The sequence below is a fragment of the Hylobates moloch genome, unplaced genomic scaffold (genome assembly GCF_009828535.3).
Source record: "Hylobates moloch isolate HMO894 unplaced genomic scaffold, HMol_V3 SCAFFOLD_13, whole genome shotgun sequence".
Classification (NCBI taxonomy): Eukaryota; Metazoa; Chordata; class Mammalia; order Primates; family Hylobatidae; genus Hylobates; species Hylobates moloch.
The window spans coordinates 23,871,709-23,898,423 of record NW_026652288.1 but is presented as its reverse complement, the minus strand read 5'-3'; the positions used below and the strand labels follow the sequence as shown (position 1 = coordinate 23,898,423).

The 26,715-nt window shown below is 47.9% G+C and overlaps 2 protein-coding genes across 15 annotated transcripts in view; one reads left to right on the top strand and one right to left on the bottom strand.

Moving 5' to 3' along the window:
* ITSN2 (intersectin 2) overlaps positions 1-22,815 on the top strand; it is a 161,165-nt gene extending 138,350 nt beyond the window's left edge. For all 5 annotated transcript variants that reach the window (XM_032172361.2, XM_032172363.2, XM_032172365.2 and 2 more), the window contains 11 exons: positions 4,510-4,631; positions 7,557-7,663; positions 9,186-9,369; positions 12,962-13,060; positions 14,744-14,911; positions 15,646-15,861; positions 16,431-16,552; positions 17,326-17,408; positions 20,376-20,459; positions 21,257-21,430; positions 21,900-22,815. In XM_032172361.2, coding sequence (XP_032028252.1) covers positions 4,510-4,631; positions 7,557-7,663; positions 9,186-9,369; positions 12,962-13,060; positions 14,744-14,911; positions 15,646-15,861; positions 16,431-16,552; positions 17,326-17,408; positions 20,376-20,459; positions 21,257-21,430; positions 21,900-22,057 — 1,517 coding nt within the window. In that variant the 3' untranslated portion in view covers positions 22,058-22,815. The remainder of the gene's footprint in view (positions 1-4,509; positions 4,632-7,556; positions 7,664-9,185; positions 9,370-12,961; positions 13,061-14,743; positions 14,912-15,645; positions 15,862-16,430; positions 16,553-17,325; positions 17,409-20,375; positions 20,460-21,256; positions 21,431-21,899) is intronic.
* Positions 1,898-26,715, bottom strand: part of FAM228A (family with sequence similarity 228 member A) — a 51,236-nt gene continuing 26,418 nt past the window's right edge. For 7 of the 10 annotated variants that reach the window (XM_058426585.1, XM_058426584.1, XM_058426589.1 and 4 more), the window contains one exon: positions 25,087-25,353. In XM_058426585.1, coding sequence (XP_058282568.1) covers positions 25,189-25,353 — 165 coding nt within the window. In that variant the 3' untranslated portion in view covers positions 25,087-25,188. Of the gene's footprint in view, positions 4,260-11,001; positions 11,056-22,463; positions 22,542-25,086; positions 25,354-26,715 lie in introns of those variants that run through there. The other 3 variants (XM_058426593.1, XM_058426591.1, XM_058426590.1) reach the window with 3 other exon arrangements.

The following is a 26,715-nucleotide window of genomic DNA, read 5'->3' as shown; positions in this document are numbered from 1 at the left end:
GGCAGAAGACAGAAGGAAACACCAAGAAGAGGAGAGGCTCAAGGGCTGAGAGAGGCAGATTCAAGTCTCCAAAAAAGCCTCTCATCCAAGGCGCCCGTGCTGTGGGCCAGCAGGGGAGGATGCAAGCTCAGAAGAGGTCACTGAACTTGGCAATGCCAAGGTCATCGTTACCTTCCTGAGAGCAGTGTCAGGGGCAGTGGGACAGAAACCAGAATCCCGAGTGGAGATGTGACAAGGAGAGCTGGCGAGAGTTGGCCATGGGTGTAAACCCCTCTAGTGACATTTGCCAATGAGACCAAAGAAAGGTGGTGCTGAGGAGGGGGCAGGGTTGGAGGAAGTGTGCTTGTTGGTTGGTTTCAAACAGTGGGATAGGAGGGACACTTAGCAATGTTTATAGGCTAAGAAGGAAACGGCGAAGAGTGAACATAGAAGCGTGAAGGAAAGGGAGGGACCCTGGAGGAGAGGCTGATTACAGACAGTGGCTTTAGAAAGAAACAGGACCCCTCCTTCCCTGACTCAGGAAGGACACACAGGGACAAGTGGACAGACAGAAGGGGAGGAAGAGGGGCCTCATGTCTTTATTTTTTCCCTGACATCAGAGGTAAGAACATCTGGAAGTGAGGGTAGGAGTCGGGTTGGAAACTTACACAGAGGGTAAAAATTTAAGAGCAGGTCAGGCGTGGTGGCTCACGCCTGTAATCCCAGCACTTTGAGAGGCCAAGATGGGCAGAGCACTTGAGGCCAGTAGTTCGAGACCAGCCTGGCCAACATGGCGAAACCCCGTCTCTACTAAAAATACAAAAATTAGCTGGGTGTGGTGGTCACCTGTAGTTCCAGCTACTCAGAGACTGAGGCAGGAGAATCGCTTGAACCCAGGAGGCAGAGGTTGTAGTGAGCCGAGATTGCACCACTGCACTCCAGCCTGGGCCACACAGTGAGACTCCATCTCAAAAAAAAAAAAAAGTTGAAGAGCCGTCATGATGAAATGCAAAAGGGTCAGCTAGGCATGGCATGCCAGGGGTGTCCCCACATTATCCTGCTGAAGCTAATGCAATGTATAGTCTAGTTTTAGAAACAAATATCTGACGTTCTTCCTATTAGTCCAAGGTATTATTCCAGATAGAGTGGCCAATACTTGTGGTTTTTAATGTAAATCATTGTTTCCCAAAGTGTGATAGTTGTATCCTCGTGGTACTCAACGCACTGGTACACAAAATGGACCTGTTTTATTTGAATGACTATATATTTGCTTTAATGGTTATTAGAAGAAACATAATGAGCACATTTAACTTCACAAGTATGTTTAGAGAAAAATATTAAGTAAATAATAATAGAGATGGAATGTGGATGTGGCAAAAGTCTTGAAAGCAGAACATGAAGTTTGTAAGACACTGGTGTGGGAGGTGGGGCAACCTTGGAAACTGGTCAGAGTTCCCTCCATCAATCACCTGGCCACACCAAGTAGCACCACTGGATCATATCAGGATCAGTGCCATTTTGCCAGGTGTCTGGTCACCAAGCCTCTCCTCCTTGCTCCACAACAGCCTCATCAAGCAGACACTTGGATTAGCCTCAGTGATTTTTTTTAACACTCAGTTACCCTCTGCAGTTCCCCCTGGCAGAAGATAATAAAATACCATCCCCCTAAAAGCTTAACAATTTTGAACATGACAGTGGCATCATGATTTATTTTTCTTTTTTTCTTTTCTTTCTTTTTCTTCTTTCTTTCCTTTTCTTTCCCTTCCTCCCTTCCCTTCCTTCTTTCCTTCCTTCCATCTTCCCTCACTCCCCTCCCCTTCCCTTCCCCCTTACATTCACTTTTATTCACTTTTTCCTTCCTTCTCCCTGTTTTTTTCCTTTTTTTTTTCCTTTTTTTTTTTTTTTTTAAACACGGTCTCACTCTGTTGTCTAGCCTGGAGTACAGTGGTGCAGTTACAGCTCACTGCAAACTTGAACTGCCAGACTCAAGCAGTCTTCCCAGCCTTAGCCTCCCACGTAGCTGGGACTACAGGCACATGCCACCACGCCTGGCTATTTTTTTTTTTTTTAATTTGGTAGAGATGAGAGTCTCACTTTTTTGCCCAGGCTAGTCTTCAACTCCTAGGCACAAGTGATCCTCCCGCCTCAGCCTCCCACAGTGCTAGGATTACAGGCACCACATCCAGTCTATGATTTCTTTTTAGAAACACCAAACATAACCTGCCTTATTCTTTTGTTGTTGTTGTTCTCTGTGGGAGTAATTTCTTTAAAGCTGTTGGCAACATCTGTAGAATATAGAAAAGCTGTCTTCCTTAGAACTGTCTGTAAGCCCAGATCTATACAAAATATATACAAATGCAAAGGAACTTGGAAAGAGCAACACGCCCCGCTGGATGGACGGTGTCCCGGCAGGTGCAGGGTGCGCCTTCGCTCTGCTGCCCTTCCTGGTTGCCTTAGCTACAGAAGGTCTTCCCTACTTCATTCGTCTCTTTCCCAGTTTTCTGACACAAGCCACTTGCTGCCTCATGTTGTAGCTTGCTGGGTACCTACATGCTGTCAACCTAAATAACAGAGAGGGAGTCTCGCTAGAAGAAAGTGATATTTATTTAAGAATAGTTATTGCACCGGGCGCGGGGCTCATGCCTGTAATCCCAGCACTTTGGTAGGCCAAGGTGGGTGGCTCACCTGAGATCAGGAGTTCATGACCAGCCTGGCCAATATGGTGAAACCCCATCTCTACTAAAAATACAAAAATTAGCTGGGCATGGTGGTGTGCGCCTGTAATCCCAGCCACTCAGGAAGCTGAGGCAGGAGAATCACTTGCACCCAGAAGGCAGAGGTTGCAGTGAGCCGAGATTGCGCCACTGCACTCCAGCCTGGGTGACACAGCGAGACTCTGTCTCCAAAAAAAGAAAAAGAATAGTTATTGCAATGGGAATATGCATGCCAACAGGTGCATATTCAGAGAGGTAAAGGAGGACAAAAGTTTTTAAAGGAAAAATGAAGAGGATCACATGATTTTTATATATATATAATTATCCTTGGCTGTGAGAATCAATAACAAGGGTGGCGCCAGTCCGAGGTTGGACAGGCAGTTGCTGGGCAGATAACCTTGCAGGACTATTTTTTTGTGTAAGGTCACCATGGCTTTTATGGAAGTTTGTGGTTTTGCAGTCTTTTGTGATAGTTCTAGTTATCAGGCATTCGTGGATGAGAACTCTCTCTTCATGGCCTTCCCTGGCCTTTTGTCAGGATTTTTAACACAAGTGACTCCATTTTGATTCTGACAACTTCCACTGCTTTTTCTTTTTTCTTTTCTTTCTTTTTTTCTCTTCTTTTTTTTTGGGGGGGGGGGGGGACAGAGTCTTGTCTCTTTTGCCCAGGCTGGAGTACAGTGGCAGGATCTCGGCTCACTGCAGGCTCCGCCTCCTGGGTTCACGCCATTCTCCTGCCTTGGCCTCTCAAGTAGCTGTGACTACAGGCGCCCGCCACCATGCCCGGCTAATTTTTTGTAATTTAAGTAGAGACGGGGTTTCACAGTGTTAGCCAGGATGGTCTCAATCTCCTGACCTCGTGATCCGCCCACCTCGGCCTCCCAAAGTGCTGGGATTACAGGCGTGAGCCACCGTGCCCAGCCACTTTTGGTTTTTTTTCTAAGAAGGGTTTCCTGAGGTATTTTGCCACGTCACTGTGTAGAGGCAAGCCCTCAGCCACTTAAGTGACTCTGGAATTATGTCACTTCATAGTTTGACATCTAGTTCAGCTCTGATGTGCCTGTAAATTGATCCAAAGTGAATGCAGTACCTCTCACCCTGATGCGAGGCTGCTTGTGACTTTCCTGTCATTTGTGGTTGGATATCTGCAGTGTACCAGGAGTTATTTGTTCTGGTGAGATGAGGCGGTGATCTTCTGGGAATTGCTGGGCTCTGGGCATTTCAGGTTTTATAACCTTGGAACTTTCCTTTGAGAAATCTAGTGACAAGTTTCTCAAACATTTTTTTAACAGCAGCTCACAGTGAGAAATATATTTTACATTTCGAATACATACGTAACTAAACATTTCACAATATTTACCAAAGCCATATGCATGGTGATTTCTATTTATTTATTTTTTAATCCTGGGCCTGACCAGCATTTTAAAAAACAAATGATATAATGACCCACTAATGGCTCATGACCTGCAGTTTGGAGTGGTCTGAAGCATCTGATTCATTTAATCATTTCAGTAACTTCGAAAAATGTCTTGAGGTGGTGAGATTCTTCACACGCTCTGCACAGTTCTGAAAAGAAATTAGCACGTTGAAACATTACAGACATTGCCGATTTGCCGCTTTGGAGCTGTGAGTGCCGGCTCATTAATGCCAGCTCTCCGTGTACGCATGCCGCTCTGCAGAAGTTAGCAGCGCTCTTTTTAAGGCTGCGTAGTTCTTTCAAAGCAGCATTTGTAAACCCACCACGTCTCCTGACAAATGTCTATTTTCTACAAAGTTAACTAAAGTAATATTTTAAACTACCCTGTTTTTTCCACAGGGTGTGCTGATCTGCAAACCCTGGACACAATGCAGCCAATTGAGAGGAAAAGACAGGGCTATATTCATGAGCTGATTCAGACCGAAGAGCGGTACATGGCTGACCTTCAGCTCGTCATCGAGGTGAGGAGGCTGCTGCTGGCTAGCTCTCGGGGTATCTGCTGTCTCTCATGAGAGATGGTGGGCATCAGACTCAGGGCTGCTTCCACGCAGAGTCAAAGCAAGGCATCACTTTTGATGTGTGAATTCACAAATAGTAACGGAAGTTCTCACACCCTCCAAATGCTGTCTCTGCCTGCTGGATAATGCTTGAGATTGAAAGTTTCTGATGAGCTCTTTCCCCCAGATGAGGTCACTTAGAGTGAAGCGGGAGAACAAGAGGGCATTCGCATGGCTTCATTGGATGTGGCAGGAGCCCCATCAAGGAAGGATGGGGATAGAGTGGATGGGAAGGGTCTACGGCAGACTGTAGCTTCCTCGGATATTTGCCTAATATCTGTTTTAACATCTGACATTTTCATAAACTGATATTTCTGGAGGAACTGTGAAACAGTGAAAATGTTCATCTCATGGTTGTATCAGTTTGGAAAACCCAATGGGAGCATATTGTAAAATAGTTCCCAAATATCGTATAGCTACTGTTTGTTTATACCAGTGACCTCTACGCTGATGACAGCTATCCTTATTCAAGTAGCACTTTAAAATGATCTGTGCTTCAGTGAACAAAAGAAGACTTTCTATTTCTACTATACCTTCGTTTCCATGCCTTTCAGTTCCCAGTGTACAGACCCTCAGGTGAGAAGACCAGTTACATTAACAAACCACCTGAAAAGAACAGGCATCCCCCACCCCCACACACCCAACAGGTGCAACATATACCTGGCCATGCCTTTCATAGCAGAATGGAGCAGAGGCTGTGTCCTTCTGCGTCTGTTCCCCAGCAAGCCCTGCCCTGGATTCACTCTCCACCTTAAACGCAGGCCTAATGCCTGGGATATCCAGACATGGAATACTTGTTCCCCTCCCATGCAAACTATATGGCACTTCTCGGCTGGTGATACCTATCTTCTCTGCACGTCTGTGGGCTCACTGAGAACAGGGACTGTGCAGCCTTCATCCTGTGTTCCCAAAACTTAGCCTGGCCCTTGGTCGGCCTTTCCGTAAGCAGTCAGTGAATTGGGTGTGTTTATGTCTGCACCTCTCTGGCCAGGACAGATGGCCTAGAAGAAAAGCCCATCATTTTGATTAACCCCCTACAAGGATCAGCCCTGCTGCTGGTCAGATTCCAATCCTAAGGCACTGTAAGTAGGTATGGAGGTCTCCCTAACACTAGGACAGAGGTGAGCAGGCACCAGCTGCTTGCCCCATACTCTGAGGAGTGAAGCATCAGGTCTGGATCCAGGATTCAGGGTGAAAAGCACCATTCACAGGTGAGGCCTTCTTATGACCATCCTCATGAAGGTTCCCAGAGGCCTGACCATCTTATTCCCATCTGCCTACCTCACCAAGCCCGGCACAAAGCAGCTACATGGATGGCTAGAGGGGCATGAATGAATCAGCGAATAAACAAACAGATGGACAGCCAGATGCTTCCCTGTCCCTCCATAGCAGCCTCCGAGCAGGCCGGCCGTCTTTCCAGGGCTGCTCTCACAGGAGTGGCCTAGTGTCTTCAGTCTGATTTGGAACTTAAAACTCTCTTTAGAGAGTGCCCAGCACTTTTACTTGAATTCTGTGAATCCATGTTCAACTCAACTCAGTAAACATGAATTACAAACCACGATGTGCAAAGGGCTATGCCAGAGAGCAGAGATGAAAGAAAGTTCTTGTCCTCCAGGAATTTAGAGTCCTGTTGGATGGAGAGAGGTACAGTGGGGCCAGTAAGGCTGAAACCTGAGGATAGTGACCACCCCAGCCAGGAAGAACTTTCCCAGTTATGTTTTGGACAAGGACAAGTTTGCTACTCCAGGAGGAGGAAACAGAAGTGGGACGGCATGTATGGAGGGAGTCAGGGGCCTACAGGCCATCCAGGGTGACTGGAGTGTGAAGTAGCTGAGGGCCAGGCTGGTGAGGTCAACCGGGGGCAGGTCTCATAGGCCCTGGAACCTCCAGGAGGAGTCTGTGTCTTATCACACAGACAGTGGAGAGCTTTGAGTGATTCCAATAGCAGCATGTCATGGGCATTTTGGAAAGATGACATATGAGAAGAGTGTCTCAGATAACTTCTCTATTTCCTTAAGGTGTTTAAAGTCATTCCCTAGGAATCTCAGTTATGCAGTTGAAACTTAGATTTAGAATCAAAAAGAGTTGAATTGTAGTCCTAGGTCTTTCATATTCTGTCTTTGTGATCTTGAGCAAGTCTCCCTCTAAGCCTTTATTTCTTCATAGGTCAATTGGGAATAATAATACCTGACTCAGCTTCACCTCCATCACCCGTGAAGCTAATTGAGAACCTGCAAACACACACGCATGCATGTACACACACACAAGCATCTGCATATTTGTACATATCAGTGCTTTGTAAATCCTTACGTGCTATGTAATACAGATGTAGAGTATTACTATTTGTTCCTCAGCAGCCAACTTCTGAAACCCACATCTGCTTCGAGTTATCTTAGGGGTGGCATAAGTTGTTACTCTGGTTCTCCCGTTGAATGTCTCACAAATTGTTGTCTAGAACTCTGCGATGCTCCACCTAAAATGGCCTGCTTCCTCAATCCTGCAAGCTTGTACAGTGCCTAGGTGTTCCTGCCCATGGCTTTATTTAACCTTCATAACATCCCTAAGAGAGAAATCCGAAAATCTCCTCTTAACCAGATTACTAGATTCAGTCCTTAGAACTAGCCTTGATAAGAGCTGCACTAGCAAAAACAAAGATTATGCAGTATAAAATGTGTCATAAGTATGCTTATTTGGATGATTAGCTTCAGTTTATGAAGACATTATTTGATCTGATTAGTTTCAGTTTATGAAGACATTGTTTGATTTAGACCACACATAGGCTGTGTATCCATACTTAAGCTAACTAGTTTTTCTATGTTTTGACTTTAGGTTTTTCAGAAACGCATGGCAGAGTCAGGCTTTCTCACTGAAGGGGAGATGGCCCTGATTTTTGTTAACTGGAAAGAGCTCATCATGTCCAACACAAAGCTGCTGAAGTGAGTCCTGAGCATCACCTGTCATTGCCGCTGACCCCAAAGCCCCCAGACTAAGACTCACACAAAACCCTCTGCAAGGGATTCTTAGCAAAGGAACTTCAACTGCTTTCTGCGTCCTCAGGCTTGTTATTTTATTATCATTTTATGAGATATCCTGTGACTGTAAAATACATAAGTATTGAAGAAAGTAAAGAAATATAACAAAATATTTTGATAAAGAAAAAAATAAATCATTAAACAACATATCAATCTATGATGCCTAGATATAAGATGCCCTTGACCCTGGCAGGGCAGAAGAGTCAGAGGAGAGCTGCAGCTCATGGCGCAGATAAAACTGCCTAGTTTGGTGGCCTCCTAAGTCTCTATCCACATGTGAAGTTCTATTGTTGGGGTGATTTTCCATCCTTCGTGGCTGTGAGGATAGGCCCCCCAAGGGAGGATGAGCAGTCCCAGCTTCCCTCGGAGATAGTGCCTCTCTGCCTCCACACCTGGCCCCTGTGGCTCCTGCTCCCTTTTTTCTCTTACAGACTGAAAATTTCCTTCTTGGTTCAACCGAGAACAAGTTAGAATCTTTCAAAAGAAACTTTGCCAAGAAGCTAAGGTGAAACCAAAACAATTCTAGAGGCCTTGAAACACCCAAGTGTTTTTTTTGTTTGTTTGTTTGTTTTGAGACGGAGTCTCACTCTGTCGCCCAGGCTGGAGTGCAGTGGCACAATTTCAGCTCACTGCAACCTCCGCCTCCTGGGTTCACACCATTCTCCTGCCTCAGCCTCCCGAGTAGCTGGGACCACAGGCACCCACCACCACACTCGGCTAATTTTTTGTATTTTTAGTAGAGATGGGGTTTCACCATGTCAGCCAGGATGCTCTCAATCTCCTGACCTCGTGATCCACCCGCCTCGGCCTCTCAAAGTGCTGGGATTACAGGCGTGAGCTACCACGCCCAGCCACCCAAGTGTATATTTTTTAAATTTATTTTTATTTTTATTATTTTTACAGGCAAGGTCTCACTCTGTCACCCAAGCTGCAGTGCAGTGGTGTGATCGTAGCTCATTGCACCCAACTTGAACTCCTGGATTCAAGCGATCCTCCCACCTCAGCCTCCGGAGTAGCTGGAACTACAGGCGTGCACCACCATGCCCAGCTAATTTTTCATTTTTTGTAAAGACAGGGTCTCACTATGTTGCCCAAGCTGGTCTCGAACTCCTGGGCTCAAGCAATCCTCTTGCCTTGGCCTCCCAAAATGCTGGGATTAGAGGCATGAGCCACCGTGCCCAGCCCACCCAACTGTAGGGACTTTATTTACTTTTTTTTTTCTTTGCTAACATCACACCCTGGTTGGCTTGACCAGCAGAGCTTTTGGCCCAAGCTATCTCCTCTTCCTCTTGAGTTTTCCTTCCCAGTGCCGGAGGTTTTTAGGTAACTCACTGGTTATCATTACCATTGGTCTGCCATGGGATTCATCCTTCAATTACCTAAGTCATTCACTTAGAAACACAAAATGAGAGTGTGTTCTTGGCAGGGCTTTGCGGGTGCGGAAGAAGACCGGGGGCGAGAAGATGCCGGTGCAGATGATTGGGGACATCCTGGCAGCTGAGCTGTCCCACATGCAGGCTTACATCAGGTTCTGCAGCTGCCAGCTTAATGGAGCAGCTCTGTTACAGCAGAAGACAGATGAAGACACAGATTTCAAGGAATTTTTAAAGGTAATTCCATTCTGGGCCTTGCAGGTCAGGCTCCTTCTGAGGCTGGAGGCAACAGCACACAATAGCCCAACAGGGAATCCCAGCAATGGAGAAGGGCATCCCCATCAGTTTCCAAAGGAAACACCAATACGGCAGAGAATTTTCCGATTGTTTTGTGTTGCCTTTATGTAGACCTGATTTTTTCCTAGCACTGGGACCATCATTTTTTCCCCATCTGATAGCAGAGTGTTTTTTTTTAAGCATACTTACTTATCAGCTACTTTATACTCCCAAGAAACAACCAGAATGTCACTTTCTTAATTTTGTAAATTGCCTTCATTTAATACCTGCCTTATTCCAGAAAGAGTATAAAATAGCTTACTCTTTTTTTTTTTTTTTTTTTTTTAAACAGAATCTCGCTCTGTTGCCCATGCTGGAATGCAGTGGTATGATCTTGGCTCACTGCAACCTCTGCCTCCCAAGTTCAAGAGGTTCTCCTACCTCAGCCTCCAAAGTAGCTGGGATTACAGGCATGTGCCACCACGCCTGGCTAATTTTTGTATTTTTAGTAGAGACGGGGTTTCACCATGTTGACCAGGTTGATTTCGAACTCCTGACCTCAGGTGATCTGCCCACCTTGGCCTCCCAAAGTGCTGGGATTACAGGTGTAAGCCACCGTGCCCGGCCCTAAAACAGCTTACTCAAACGTATAAAATGCAACAAGATAAAATTTAAAATAACTAGATGAATAAACTGGGACGAAAGGAAATGAGAGTAGGAAAGAAAGATGATACCAGGAATTAGGATAATATATAAAATGCATATCTGTGATCCTGTAAATATACCAGAAGTGTGCACAGATGTCATCAAAGCTTCCAGAAACTGATGAGCAGAAGAAGAAAGGATCGGTTCCGTGATGCCATGTCACAAGTTAAACATGAGAAGTAAAGCTAGAGCTGTACTCAGAGAGAGAACACTGTGTATAATGTAATGAGTCAACAACATCCTTCGTACAGGTTATTATAATAGAAAGTCATATTTTGAGAAGTCATTTTGCATTGATGTTGTTCAGTAGTAGAAACTATTATTATACCTGTTAAAATGGTGAGGAAATTGAAAGTAAGATCTGTTTTCTTACTTCTTTTTCATATTTCCTGTTGGGTTTTTTTGTTCATGAAATACTGCATATTGGGATCTATTAAACAGCCATATCAGTACTTAAGGGAGAGTACATAATTTAAATATTTTCATTATCAGAAAAGAATAGAAAGTAAGAATAAAATATAAAGATGTTTAGGTAGAGAATAGAAATTAGAAAAGGAAAGTGGAGGAAGTAATAAAGATAAAAAGCACAAATTATATTATTATATCTAGGAACTGGTATACTGAAGAGAAGTGATAAAATATAACTGATGAATCTAATAGAAAAAGAAGAAAAAACACAAGTAACAGTCAGAATGGATGTAAGGAGAGCTCTTAAATTAAAGCACATGTCATTCCAAAAGACATGCTAACAAATGTGAAAACATGAACAAAATTTGTAATTTTCTATTAAAACTTGAAAACTGGCTCAATAAGAATAGAAAATCTTTTAAAAATAGAAAATCTTACTATTACGATACTATACACCAAGGAGAAAATTGAGAAACTTACCCCAAAAAGGAGCTGGGTTCACTTGGTGGATTTAACAGTGAATTCTTTCCAACTCTAAAGGAATAGATTATTCTATATTATACAAACTGTTACAGATCATAGGAAAAAGTAGAAAGGTCACATAATTCATTCTATAAAGCAAAAGTAGCTATGATTCCAAGGCCTGTTTAAGTTAAACCCACTATCATTTACAAATACAGCTGTTAAACTCTTGATTAAAGTAACAGTTCATAAAATTAAGCATTACATGAAAAGAAGAGCCTATCATAACCAAATAGGATTATCTCAGGAGGCTATAGCATACTATGCTTAGAACAAGACAGGCTTCAGAATCTCGGCCCGGTCACTGTCTAATTGTGTGACCAGAGGCAAGTTATTTAACATGGGGGTGGCTTCAGTCCCCTCATCTATAAAAGGAGATTATCATGCAATACTTTTAAAGGACTTTAACTCAGAGACCAACACATTACTATTAGCATTCAATAAACGATTATCGTATTTTTCCTTACGATGATCTCAGGGATGCAAAAATGATTCAATATAAGGTACTGAGGACAGCGCCCTTCGATTTGTGATAAGGGTAGGAGGTGGGGAGTTGCCTCGAAATGAACTGGAAGAAACATGGAAACCAAGATCATAGAATTAAACATTCATCAGAATAATGAGATAAACTGGCCGGGCGCGGTGGCTCACGCTTGTAATCCCAGCACTTTGGGAGGCCGAGGCGGGCGGATCATGAGGTCAGGAGATCGAGACCATGGTGAAACCCTGTCTCTACTAAAAAATACAAAAAAATTAGCTGGATGTGGTGGCGGGCGCCTGTAGTCCCAGCTACTCGAGAGGCTGAGGCAGGAGAATGGCGTGAACCTGGGAGGCGGAGCTTGCAGTGAGCCGAGATTGTGCCACTGCACTCCAGCCTGCGCAACAGAGCGAGACTCTGTCTCAAAAAAAAAAAAAAAAAAAGAATAATGAGATAAACTGAGAATTGTTAGTATATGTGCATGTTTTAAAATAAGATGTAAATAGGATTTCAAAGTCATCACAATTGTAACAATAGTCAAAATAAATAAAAATACTGCCTCATGAAAGGCCTGCTATAGGTTACCTTAAAAAGCAAAATCTAGCAATGAGCTGTGTTCTAAAATGTTACTTTTTAAAAAGACTCAGAAAATATGGAAATAAGCACGAAGATGCTTGTGACAGCAACATATATAGATATGGCCAAAACAAAAGGGGGGCAATTTAAATATCCAGTAGTGGGGAAATGGTGGATTACAGTGAGTGTACTTTTCAGTCATTAAAAGCTGCCATCCTAGAGCAGCAGCTGCTCTCTTCTGGCAGTGTACCGGTGCTAGGGGTAGAGGCAAGTAGGATGTGGGCCCTGGGCCTGGCATTCACAGTCGGGTGTGGAATAGAGACACTGAAACACGATGCCTCTCCCTGTATCACCTGGTACACATGTGGTGTATGCTAAAGGTGGCCAGGGAGGGTCATGGAAAGGAGGGAAGGAGAGCCTGGACAAGGGGAAGCCGGACCTGAGTCTTGAGGGTCAAGTGTGAATCAGCCCCGAGAAGAGAGGGCGGGGGACAGTCCCAGCACAGGCTCACACATTCATGAGAAAGAGCTGAGGAGCATCCGCTGGGCTTGGCACATGAGCTGAGATATTCCTACTGTGAACCTAATAGGTATCATTTTAGATCCTGAGTTATTTAAAAGAAAGTTGAAGGCCCTCACTTTACTACAGTGCGACATATCAGTGTAGCAAAATTACACTTGTATGTTGTGAATTTATACAAATTTTAAAATAAAAAATAAAACACGCACCTAAAAAAAATTCTAAAACAGTAAGACAAGGAGAAACATAAATAAAAGAAATGTGAAATATAAAAGGCGATCCAAGACCAGTGCTTCCTGTGATCGGAGCTGTGATTTCCTCACGAGCCTCGCCGTTGTTTTGCAGAAGCTGGCATCTGACCTGCGGTGTAAAGGAATGCCCCTCTCCAGCTTCCTGCTGAAACCCATGCAGAGGATCACCCGCTACCCACTGCTCATCAGAAGTGTGAGTGTGCAGTTAGGAGCAGGACGTGCTGAGGTCCACAGAGGCCAGATCCTCAGGGAGCCCTGAGCATGCCACCCCACCCTGCACATAGTGTGACGCCGCACAAGCGATCCCACTGTCCCGGGGACCAGATGCCTGTGTGTGTGTGCGCACAGAAACACGCTGAATCCTTGAAGTGGGCAAATTAGAGAGGAATCCAGTGTCACTTGGGTAACCTGTCATCCACCTTTCAAGAAACTCCCCAGCATCTCAAAGTCATAAGTGGACTTGTCCAGGCAGGGAAAGGCCCCTCTAGGTCTCCAGTTGTGGAGCCCATCTTGAACCCAGAGAAAGACCAGAGTAACCTTAGACTCCAGTCTTTCCTCTGAGATCTGCCTCCATCCACCCCGAACACCTTTCCTAGATGTCCCAGGAGGCTCCACTCGGCACGTCCTAAATAGAGTTCATTTGTGTCCCTCGCTGTACTTGGCTTCGACATTCCTTCTAAAATTCCTTCCAGCTTTCTTTTTGATGAGCAGAAGGGCCCTCTTGAGCCCATAAGCCTTCTAAGGAAAAGGCAGACTTCACAAAAGATTATCCCGCAATTAACCATTGATTACAGTAACTTACAAAGAAAAGCAGCAGGAATATGATGAGCCTGTTACTTCTATTGATGATTCCTTGACTTTTGGTCTGTTAGCTGTGTGACTGCAACATAGACCTCATGTGATAGATGCCTGTACTAAACTGAACCACAATGCAGGTTCACAGCCCCTTCATTGAAATACTTGGGGCCAGATGTGTTTCAAAATTCAGAATGTAGCTCAGATACCATATATGACTCCTCAACTGAGCCTTAGGGTAGCACTTATAACCAGACACACTCATATTCCTACAGTGAAACATAAGAACAATCACTGTAAGTAGAATAAGTAAATATATCTCTTCTGTTTAGGTCAGATTTTGCCACCAAATGGGTACTGAATAAAAACTTTAGGCTCTCAGGCTTTTCTGCATTTTAGAATTGTAAACGAAGGACTGTGCACTCATCCGACTAGAGTGAGAGAGTCCAGACGGGGCGTCTGGTGATGGTCCATAATTTCTGGAGGGACCACACACGTTTGTATTCTGGCCTCTGTGCGTTCACAGTTGCAGCATGCATCGTTTGAAATCGCTTCAGAACGAACAGAATGCATTTCTTCCACATGCTGACAATGTGATTTTATTGTATTTTTCCTGTGGCAGGGGAGTCATGACTTTCATCAGATTTTTTTCAAAAGGATCAGTGACCCCAAAATTGTTATGAACCATTGCTATTCAGCAAGTTCACACTTACCACAGCTGCAGCCAGTTTATACAGGAGGGCTCGCCCTTACATGGCTTAAATTTCGGGAGGAGTAGGGAGGCTCCCGCCTATTATTACCAGGAGCCAGTCGGAGACCAACCAGAGACCCACACAGTTCAGAGCACTTGATCCATTTAGCACTGTCACCTTGTCGCAGCAGCATTACCTGTCCCTATGTCCCCAAGAACTTGTGGGAGTACGAGTTTCTCAAGGGCGGAAAGTGTCGTCTTGTTCACCGCCGCATTTCCGGGGCATGGAAGCAGTCCATAACATGGGGTTGGAGGAGTGGTCCTGCAAAGGTCCGGGTGGGCCGGTGAGAGACGCAGCTCCCTCACGTGACGCTGCCCACTCTTTTCCAGATTCTGGAGAACACCCCGGAGAGCCACGCGGACCATTCCTCCCTAAAGCTGGCCCTCGAGCGGGCAGAGGAGCTGTGCTCTCAAGTGAATGAGGGAGTTCGGGAGAAGGAAAACTCGGACCGCCTGGAGTGGATCCAGGCGCATGTGCAGTGCGAAGGCCTCGCGGAGGTCAGGCCTGTGTGGTTAAGCCGTGCGCCTCCAGGGAGGCTCTGGGTGGGGAACCGCTCCAAGCCTTCCCTTGCGTGGACAGTCTGCACCTTAGGCAGCCTGCGTGGACTCACCACCCTGCCCCTGCAAAGGCATTTCTTTTTTTTTTCTTTTTGAGCCGGAGTCTCACTCTGTTGCCCAGGCTGGAGTGCAGTGGCGAGACCATCTCGGCTCACTGCAAGCTCTGCCTCCCGGGTTGGAGCGATTCTCCGGCCTCCATCTCCTGAGTAGCTGGGACTACAGGCATCTGCTACGATACCCAGCTAATTTTCATATTTTTAGTAAAGCTGGGGTTTCACCATGTTGGCCAGGCTGGTCTTGAACTCCTGGTGTCAAGTGATCCTCCTGCCTCTGTCTCCCACAGTGCTGGGATTGCAGGCATGAAGGGCATTCCTTCTTGGATTGTCATCTTCCTTTCTCCTAAGGGGGGAACACTGGGATTTTTTGTTTTAAGTTCTTTGAATTCAGCTGGTAGAATCAGTGTTCTGTGGCTAGAAGTAATGATTTTCACTGGGCCAATTTGGACTCTGAAGAGTAATGTATTTAAGGATCTTTCATGCAAAGTGAATGATTCTAGCCACATTCCCACCTAGAAAACTCCACTACAGTATCCTCAGGCCCAGGGCACTGGCCTCGCAGGGGCACTGGATGGTTTGTGCCGGGATTTAAAAAGTGAAATTTTCTTTCTCTTTAAGCAACTTATTTTCAACTCTCTCACCAACTGCCTGGGGCCCCGGAAGCTCTTGCACAGTGGGAAATTATACAAGACCAAGAGCAACAAGGAACTGCACGGATTCCTCTTCAATGACTTCCTGCTTCTTACCTACATGGTCAAGCAGTTTGCTGTTTCCTCTGGCTCTGAGAAAGTTTTCAGCTCGAAGTCCAACGCTCAATTCAAAATGTATAAAACGGTGAGTATCGCGCATCTGGCGTTAGCATCAGGGGCCTAATGAGATGTTGCCTCTATCTTAAGGCCTTCCTGGCAGACCCTGAGCTGGCCTTATGGGACCCTCCTCACCTGGTTCCAGATCGCTCATGCTTCCTTTGCTGCTTCCCACGGGAAGAGCCCCATGCGGCTGGGCTCTCCCCACCTGCCACAGGCCGTCAGCCAGACTCCAGCTGAGATTCTGGCTTCCTCCTGGCCAGCGTGACACCTGGGCTCACTGCTGTGTGCATTCAGCATTGGGTCTCTGTAAGCCGAGCCCCAGCACAGCACCAGCGTTGCTAGCAGAGAGAGCCTTTTGCATCAGCTGTCGTGGGCGCTCGGAGCTCCTGTCCCCACCCAGTCCCAACACCTGACCCACCTCGATAATGACTTTTCCAGAAATGGAGGTTTCATTTGTTCTGTGTAGAAGACCTTAGACACTAGACCCCTTTCTCCTTCTCAACAAGGCTCTTCAAACAGAACTCTCTCTGGACATAGGCGGGTGGAGTGTTCTAGCCCATCTCACAGCCTGTGTTTTGGCCCTAATTCTTTCAGCCCATTTTCCTGAATGAAGTCTTGGTGAAACTGCCCACAGACCCTTCCAGCGATGAGCCTGTCTTCCACATTTCCCACATTGATCGGGTCTACACCCTCCGAACAGACAACATTAATGAGAGGTCAGTCCTGACCATGTGTGGCCTGCCTTGAACTCTGGGAGAAGGCCTGGACGTCTCCCTCTGCCATAAACCCATCTCCAGCCGTGCTCAAGCCCCACTAATTCTGTATCCTGAACCTCTCTTCACATGTTCCCTCTGCTCTAGTCCCATGGTAGGCCTTGGTCACTGCAGCTGCCTCCTAACATGCTTCCCGGCTTCTAGTCCCTCCCCACACCACTCAGCAGCCTTCCCAAATGGCAGATCAGCACTTCAGGCCCTGCTACAGTCCCTGCAGGCGACAGCCCACTGTGCTTTGCTGGTTTCCGAGGCCTCCTTGGGCCGCAGGCCTCAGCCCTCATCCCTCCACCTGCAGACTTTCGCCCCCCAGGCGCCCTTGTGTGGGTGCCATCCCCGCTGTTCCCAGCTTCCTTCAGGCTGCAGCTCCAACAGTGCCTCCGCGGCGCCAACCCAGGGGGTGCTGCTGCTCCTCTGTGTGTGCTAGAACCCCTCGTGCCAGGTGTCATCCGTGGGGCCAATGCATCGTCTGTCTCCAGGTCCCAGCGCCTTGCGAGTGCCTGGCATTTTGTGGTCAGTCAAGAAGGGTCACTACCAGCTCTCAGCTGGATACTCCATTAGCATAAGCATCTTTCGGTTGACTAATATCAGGTCTTTGATAGGAAACTTGTGAAAGTTGAGGTTAGCAAAAGACTGAAGAACATATGCAGAGCTCTGGGGCTCCACATTGACCTGTGAGGGTGGGATGCGGCCAACGGCTGCCCCTGCTTCTCCCGCAGGACCGCCTGGGTGCAGAAGATCAAGGCGGCGTCTGAGCAGTACATCGACACTGAGAAGAAGAAGCGCGAGAAAGCTTACCAAGGTATCGGGGTGCCCGGGGGGTGGGACGCAGCCCCCAGGGGCCCTAGGGATGCCGGCCACTGCTCCTGCAGTCAGGCTGATGAAATGGGGACGGGTCTGAAAGACCAGACCTGCTGTGGGATCAGACCCGAGAGCCCTCCCCTCTTGAAGCTGCCACTGCAAACCTCCCTGGGGCCCCTGCCCACATGGACACGGGCTGGCAGTGCCAGCTCTGGGACCTCCCTCTCTGCAGCACCTCTATCCCCCCACTCCACTGCACCTTCTGCACTCCTTTCTCTCCATGACTCACCTCACCTCTGCTTGGGCCGTGTTGCGCCATTACATGCCACACCTGTGGTCTGTCTCCCTTCAGCTCCTGAGCAGCCGCTGCTCCTCCTCACCCTCCTCTAAGGCCTGCCATCCACCCTCTCCCTTTGCAGCCAGGGGGCCTAGACCCTAAGTCTGCCCTCTCCCCATCCTTCTGCCCCTGCCTCCTCCCCCTTCTCACCTCACCAGACTTCAGTCCACGTCCTGTCCCCACCAGTGACACCAGTGGCCTAGTTAGTGGCTCAGCTCACTTTCCCTGCCCCAGCTCCCTGCACTGATGGCAGTCACTGAGGCTCTGCCTTCCCTCTGGACCCCATGGCCGCCTTCCCAGCTATTCTTCTACCCTTGCCCAGGCCTCTCCCCCGCCTCTGTAGCTTTCTCCCTCGGGGACACCACCGACCCCCAGCTTCAGGGTCAGGCTGGCCACACTCCCCCAAGCCCGCACCTCTGAACAGCGCCCTCCAGAGAACCACCTGCCCCACTGCTGCCGCATCACACGTCGGCTTTTCCCAAGGGACCACCAGCCTCCTTCCAGCAGCAGCTCCTCCTGGGACCCTCTTTGGACAGTAGTGTGGTCCCTGGCCACCCAGGCCCCTCCCTGGCACCTCACACCTGGTCAGCTGCACCGCAGTCCTCCTCCCTCGCCACTTTCCCATCGCCCTTTCCTGTCCCCGTGTCACAGGCCCCCTGATCTCCCACCCAGGCTGCAGCACAAGGCTCTCTTTCCTCTCTGCCACCCATCCTCTTCATTTCTGGAGTATTCTTTTTTCCAGAGCTGCTCTTATACCTCTTCCTGCTGAAGTAGCTTCCCTATTGCCGCCCAAATTAAGGACACATTTCTTAGCCTACACTCAGGGCCCATCCCCACTATTACCTGCCACCCATCCCCATCCCCTTCCTGTGCCTGGCCCATCCAGCTGCCTAGTTGAGCAGCCCATTGTTGCCCTGCCTGGCCTTCCCATGTGAGCTCCCACTCCAGCTCAAGTGCTCTGCCCCCACCTTAAATTCTTCCCATCCTTCAAGGCCCACGTCAAACACAGCCTCCTCCATGACACCCTCTTGCCCTAACCAGTGTGACTTCTACCTGGAGCCTCCACTGTCCTGAGGCTGCAGTCATCCTCTGGGCTCTCATCCTCTGTTGCCTCTGCTTGCGCCCTCTCAGTCCCTGCTTTTCTCACTTAATGGCCATAAGCTCCCTCAAGGCAACTCCCTCCCGCATCGGGGCCAGCATATGACTTATGCCGGTGGGGCTCCAGATTTGTTGCATTGGTGATGTCCTCTCTGTTCGTGGCACAGATCACTCACCTGCTCAGTGGAGCTGCAATGGTCTTTGTAAAGCACCCCACCCCCCACCCCACCCTGCCCCACTGTGGCCTTCAGACCAGAACTCCCGCATTCTTCTCCAGCCTCCACATGAATGCCAGGCCCCAACCTCCCTGCTGCATCTCCAGCTGTGCCAGGCTGGCCTGTGGCCTCCACCCCACAGGGGGCCTGTGCTCTGAGCCAGCTGCATCTCCACCTTCCTTACCGCCGGCCCCCCTGCATCTCCACCTTCCTCCCTGCTGGGCCCCCCACGCAGCCTGCCCTCCTGCCCGGGCCTCCCGCCAGCTTCCTGGCTGCTATAGTTGCAGCTCTTTATGTGTTTTTTTTATTCAGGTTTCCCCTATTTTGTTATATACTCCTAAAAGGTATGTTTAAAACAGCTTTTGCTAATTTAATGTTATTTTAATGGTACTTTAAAAGCTTGCTGTTGAAAAATCAATGATTGATCATTTCATAACACATATGATCTCTTAATTGGCCAAAGATGTCAATCCAGTTTTTCTGCCTGAGTTTTGCTTCCCATCGGCATCTGCATATGTTGCTGTGCATCATCCGTGCGTTCAGTCCTTCCCACATTTGTCAATTACTTTGTGCCAGGCTCTGTGCTAGGCTTAACTGGGCCTGGACTTTGGTATCTGATGTTTAAATGTTGATCCTGCCATTTAGCAGCTCTGAGTGGATCACACTCCAGTCCTTTCTAAGCCTCAGTGTTTCTCATCAGTAAAATGGGGAGCTACATTATCAGGTAATTATGCAGTTTAAATAATATAATTTACATAAGTCTAGCACATGCCTAACACAAAGTAAGTATCCAGTAAATGTTAGCTGCTATTAAGTGCTGCACAAATACCATGTGTTATTTTATTAATATTACTATTTTCTAGGCAATTGAGGGGTTAATCTAAGGATGATCAAAACAGTCCATGCTCTACCCTGGCTGCTGTCTGGCAGAAGAGACAGACATTACACACGATTTCAGACCCAGCAGGCTGTGGGCTGCTCATAAGCGAGGGATACTAGATGCAGAGGAGGGAAGGGATCTGGGAGGTAGATGTGGGATCAGACCTGCATCTTGAAGGGTGAGTAGGATGCTGACGGGCAGAGAAAGCAGGCAGGGCAGAAATAGTAAGCGGGGCCTTGCTAGCAGGCGACACAGCCTGGGGAAAGGCACAGGGCAGCCAGATGCTGGGCTGTTGGGCCCAGGGCAGTGGCAGATGGGCACAGGGAGCTGGTAGTGTTATGGTTGGTTTGAAAGACAGGGTCTGCAGCTTAGCATCATCGCCACGCTGTCTGCATCCTTGGAGAAGAGATTAATGGGACTTGTCTTCCTCTTTTGTAGCCCGCTCCCAAAAGACTTCAGGCATCGGGCGCCTGATGGTGCATGTCATTGAAGCTACTGAATTAAAAGCCTGCAAACCAAATGGTAAATACTGCTTTGATTCATTCAACAGACATGATAACTGCCCTGCCCCAGTTTCTGCTGATGACTTTTTGAGACAATCTCAGTCTGTAACCTAGGCTGGAGTGCAGTGGCACGACCTTGGCTCACTGAAACCTCTGCCTCTGGGGTACAAGTGATTCTCAAGGCTTAGCCTCCCGAGCAGCTGGGATTACAGGTGTGCACCACTGCGCCTGGCAAATTTTTGTATTTTTAGTAGAGACGGGGTTTCACCATGTTGGCCAGGCTGGTCTCGAACTCCTGACCTCAAGTGATCCACCCGCCTTGGCCTCCCAAAGTGCTGGGATTACAGTACTTTGTCACTGACAAAGTGCCACTGCGCCCAGCCACTGATGACTCTTCTGAACATTGAATAAAGGAATGCTTTCTAACAGTGTGTCCAGTGCCACTAAAATGCGCATATTGGACCAATATTCTTATCACTGTTTTCCCAGTAAGTGCCAGTGCCCGCCTTCCCGAGTGTGTCTGCGCCGAGGAAGCATGCAGCAGGTTGCAGTGACACTCGCCCAGGCTTGTTCCGTGGGGAGCGGTCCTGGCGGTGGAGCTCTTGGCCACTCCCCGGTTAATGCTGCTGTCAGCACTGGGAACTTGGAGACCCTGTTACTAGACCACAGGGATATGGTGCCCCAGGCAGTGGCTCCTGCTGCCATGGTCTCGAGTGACCCATTATCTGGGATCCTGCTTCTGCTCAGGGAGGGCACTGTCAGTCACTTCGTTTTACCTGCATGCACCACATGTGTCTGTGGTTTGTTTTTGTTCAGGAAAGAGCAACCCATACTGTGAAATCGGCATGGGCTCCCAGAGCTACACCACCAGGACCATCCAGGACACACTCAATCCCAAGTGGAATTTTAACTGCCAGTTCTTTATTAAGGATCTCTACCAAGATGTGCTGTGTCTCACCCTGTTTGACAGAGACCAGTTTTCACCAGATGGTAAGTGTTGCTCAGCCAGGGGATCTAAAGGCTTTCCCAGTTTCCTAGATCCTGGAGTCCAGATCCAGGACCCTCAGCTGTGTGCAGACCCCATGCCACTTCAGGGAGGTGACACAGGCCTGTGTCATCTCGCTTTGGCAGCACATGGGTGGCCTTCCTCATGGGGGAAGTGGCCTGAGATGTGTTTCAGGTCTTTGACCCATCACTCCCTGCACACCTACACACACGATGTGAACACCACTCCTGGAGCATTCTTAGAATGGAGATTTGAATTCCATGTGGCAGCTTCTCACACACAAACCTGCCATCATTCCCCACACACCCACTCACGATATTCAACAGCCATGAGCCAAAAGAAGTTCCTTGTTTCAGATTTGAAGGTTTTATGAATCCTATTTCTTCCAGATGTAGCTCTTTAATGATTTTATAAAGAAGAAAGACTTCTGACTCTCCTGTGTTTATTCACCAGATTTCCTGGGTCGTACTGAAATTCCAGTGGCAAAAATACGAACAGAACAGGAAAGCAAAGGCCCTGTGACCCGCCGACTGCTGCTGCACGAGGTCCCCACCGGGGAGGTCTGGGTCCGCTTTGACCTGCAGCTTTTTGAGCAAAAAACTCTCCTGTAGGGGTTCTAAAGGACAGCACCAGCGGGACAGCCCACAAGGCTGGGGCTGGAGAATGAGAGACTGCGCTCTCTTGGGGCTGAGGGAGCACCATGCAGCTTCACCCCTCACAAAGCCACGCATGCTGGGGGCTCTGTTTTCCTGCACACTAAATAGTTAGCAATCTATGCAAACACCTTTCCCATAAAGAAACCAAACCCCATAGTACAGTGCCTTGTCCTAGTGTTAACATGTTCAGCTCTGTTTAGATGCCAAGGTTTCCATTTTCAGGGCTATAAAAAGTATTACGTGGAAATGAGGCATCAGACCACCAGATGTTACCGCTCGGTTGAATGTGTCCACCGTGGAGTGGTTTGGTGACGCTGTAACCATTCCACGCCAGTGACCTCTGCTGGGTCACAGCCACTCAGGAGGGGAGGGGTCAGGATGAGAGGCTGCAGCCTCGATGCTTGCGCGGCCTGATACTGAAATAGCGTCTACTCGTGCACTGAATAAAAACAGAAACTTGATCATTTTATTCCTGATTAGATTTTATCACTCTCTGCTAAGACAATATAGTCTAGAGTATAAGTGGGAAAGCTTGATTTAAATACTGTGAACTCTAATAATGTGGAAAATATTTTTCAACTTTAATTTTCTGAAGTATAAATTATTTATGTAAATTCATTGTTTTTTGCATATTTCTTAGGACATGCATCTTTAAGCTTTATCATTGCCCATATGTACAGAAAGAGAATAAAGACATACGTTTATGGATGGAACTTCTGTCAAAGTCTGACTGATTTACTTTCTATATGAAAGCTTCTTTTTTTCTTTTTAATTTTTTCAGCCAGATGAAAGGCTCTTAAAAGGTACCTTCACAAGTTGCCTATAATGAAACCAAGTTTCCTTCCTGGTACGTGGGAAAAACCAAGGACAGACTGAGGATGAGGTCAGGAGACCCAGGGCCTCATCTTGACTCTGCCACTAATTTGCTCTGTGACTTTGGTGAATCTACCTCGTGTTTCTGGGGCTGGGTTTCTTTAATGGGTGAAATGGATGATCTCTGTGGGGGCTACTGACCCTCCTTCAGCTTGCCTCATCGAGTGATAACCTCAGGGTAACTTACAGCAAAGAAATGCACAAAGGTCTTACACACTAAACCCTCTGATTAATGAGTAAAAACTGGGAAAAGATCTGTTTCTTTTTTTTTTTTTTTTTTTTTTTTTTTTTTTGAGACAGTCTCACTCTGTCGCCTAGGCTGGAGTGCAGTGGTTTGATCTCGGCTCACTGCAACCTCCGCCTCCTGGGTTCAAGCAATTCTTCTGCCTCAGCCTCCTGAGTAGCTGGGACTACAGGCACCCACCACCATACCCAGCTAATTTTTGTGTTTTTAGTAGAGACGGGGTTTCACCATGTTGGCCAGGCTGGTCTCAAACTCCTGACCTCAAGTGATCCGCCTGCCTGAGCCTCCCGAAGTGCTGGGATTACAGGCATGAGCCACTGTGCCGGGCCAGATGAGTCCTTTTGAAGGAATCATTTGGATTGCTAGGGCCCTGATTTCTAAGGGAGCAGGTCTCCAGGCAGCTAGAGGAACCAGGAAGGATTCAAATGTCCCAAGGGCTTGGGCCTCCACCCTAGCCCCCGCTTCTGTTTAAACATAATGGCTGGGCAAAGGACTGGGAAACAGAACCGGCACCTTCAGATATAAAAATCCATCACTCACTCAGGTATAGATCTTGGGCACTGATTGGTTAAAATATAGACATAAAAAAGGTAAGAGATGTCACTGGATATATGAAACCAAAACAACTGAACATATTGCTTGCTTGTGGGAAAGTCTGGCTAGTCAGACCCAGTCTCACGGAGCAGAGTGAACTGCTGGCTGGCTCTAGGGTTGGGGCTTGTTGGTCACAAGGCCAGCCTGGCTGATGTCAGCAGCAAGGCTGCCCTGATGACTCAAAACCAGCTCTAGGCTTACTGGGAACGAGAGCTACAGAACCGTCCTGTGTTCCCAGGGCTGCGGGGACCGTAATCCTCACTGTGGCGAGTGCCATTTCTCCACTGCTAGATACAACAGGACTTTTTGGTCAGATTTAGAGCAGAGGAGCCTCAGGACCAGAGTCAGACAACCTCTATGAAACCACAGACCACACGGAGCATTGGCACACCCGGCCACTCCAGCTGTCCCCTTACACCTAGGAGCGCACACCTGCCCCTTGAGAAATCAAATGTAAGCCTGACTTTTGGGAGGATGTGGGGTGTGCATGAGTCTCCGTACCCCGAATCTCCATACCCCGAGACCCCACACCCCGAGACTCCACACCCCGAGTCTCCATACCCCGAGTCTCCATACCCCGAATGAGTTTCCATACCCCCTGAGTCTCCATACCCCGAGACTCCACACCCCGAGTCTCCACACCCCGAGTCTCCACACCCCGAGTCTCCACACCTCACAAACCGAGACTCACACCCGACACACCCCCGACTTACACACCCGGTTCCACACCCCGTCTTCATACCCGATTCCATCCGAGTCTCCACACCTCGAGTCTCCACACCCCCCTGAGTCTCCATAACCCGAGACTCCATACCCCGAATCTGTACCGCCTGAGTCTCTGTACCGCCTGAGTCTATGTACCTCCACCCCAGCAGGACCTGGCATATGTGCCTCATGTGCCCAGACATCTCCCCTGTGCTGAGAAACCCCCTCAGCAGGTCCCTCCAGTGCTCTTCAGGAGCAGGTGCCATGGCCGGCGAGGGGCACTCCGCTCTCTTAAAAGGCAACCCAAATTGTGAGTAATTTGATGACCAAGTCTGAGTGCATGTGAGGAGGGGATAAACGTGCTGTGTGGCACCTGAGGGACTGGCATGAGAGAACACTGCCACCTCTGAGCTAGGGGACTGCCACCTCTGAGCAGCTCACCAAGCCTCAAAGCGTTGTGTGTTGGGAGAGGATAATAGTATCTTACTGCGAAAACTTTTCAGTGAACAAAGTATCTCACAGGGTTCCTGGTTCACAACAGGAGCTCAATAAATAAGAACTCCTGTGATTTGGGTATTTCTTGCAATTTTTTTCCACTTCTGGAGAAAGAAAGTATATTTGGAGTATTTTAACTGTTGTACAGACACTGCCAAGTCAAGTCCACAAAGCTTCAGTACCAAGGGTGGCCCTGCCTGGCCACCTTCTGCAGGGAGGCCAGGTGCTGCCCCAGGACCTCAGCTGTCATCACTCTTCTTCCAACAGGCTGGGGACCCCTGTGCTGTTGGCTGTCCCCAGCAGCCCAGGAGCGGGGTCTCTGCTGTCTGCTTCCTAAAACCTAGTGACAGAAGAGAAGGGCTAAGTGTGGTGCAGGGATGCGGGGCTTACAGGTGCAGGGAGGACCCCCGCTGATTCTGCCCCACACTCAGCCCTCCTGCTGGAGCTGAGACCTGCTGTTTCAGGAAGGTTTCCAGCCAGCCCTCTTGCTTTACCTCTCTCTCTCTCACTCTGTCTGGTTCCTGCCAACTCTCAGACAAGGCTGTCTGTATCTTTGAACTCCACAAATAACTAATGTTTTTGTGGTATGTACAGCAGAGATGACCAGCTGTCCACAAAATGCTCTCCTGCCATTGTGGGCAGACCAGCCACGGAATACTTTTCCCCATGCCCCTTCACCCTACAGTTAGGGACAGACATGGAACTGGGTCCTAGCCCAGGGAACATCAGAGGAAACGACATGCCACCTCCAGCCCGGCCCACATACACCTGACTCCCAGGAAGAACTCATCCACGATCTCTTCCCTTTACAGGTTGACAGGAATGAGTTCCTAGGGCAACCTCGGAAGCCAGGTGCTGAAGATGACACAGGCCCATGAGACAGGACCCGAAAGACCGCACAGTGAGGGACAGCCTGCTGACCCACTGGGACAGTGCCAGGACACAAGCAAAACTTAACTGCTACTGCATTTAAACCTCAGTCCACTTGGGTCTACTAGTATAGCCCACCCAACCATTAAGGGTAGAACTGACCACAGTCACATTAAGATCTGATATAAACAAGTGGGACTATATCAAACTAAAAAGCTTCTGCACAGCAAACAAAACAAAAAGGCAACCTACAGAAAAGGAGAAAATATTTCCAAACCATGTATCAAATAAAGGGTTAATATCCAAAATATATAAGGAACTCATTCACATCAATAGCAAAAAAGTGAGTAACCCAATTTAAAAATGGGGACAGAGCCTCAACAGAGATTTTTCCAAAGCCTCCTTCCCACCCCCCAAAAAATGTACAAATGGTCAACAGGTATATAAAAAGGTGCTCAACGTCACTAATCATCAAGGAGATGCAAATCAAAACCACAATGAGATGTCACCTCACACCTGTTAGGTTGGCTATTATGAAAAAGTCGAAAGATAAGAAGTGTTCCCTTGTGTGGGACTGTTAGACAAAAGTTCTACGTTTATTTTCTTTTTTTTTTTTTTTTTTTTTTTTTTTTTGTGAGACGGAGTCTCGCTCTGTCACCCAGGCTGGAGTGCAGTGGCGCAATCTCGGCTCACTGCAAGCTCCGCCTCCCGGGTTCATGCCATTCTTCTGCCTCAGCCTCTCCAAGTAGCTGGGACTACAGGTGCCTGCCACCACGCCCGGCTAATTTTTTTAATTTTTTTTAGTAGAGACGGGGTTTCACCGTGGTCTCGA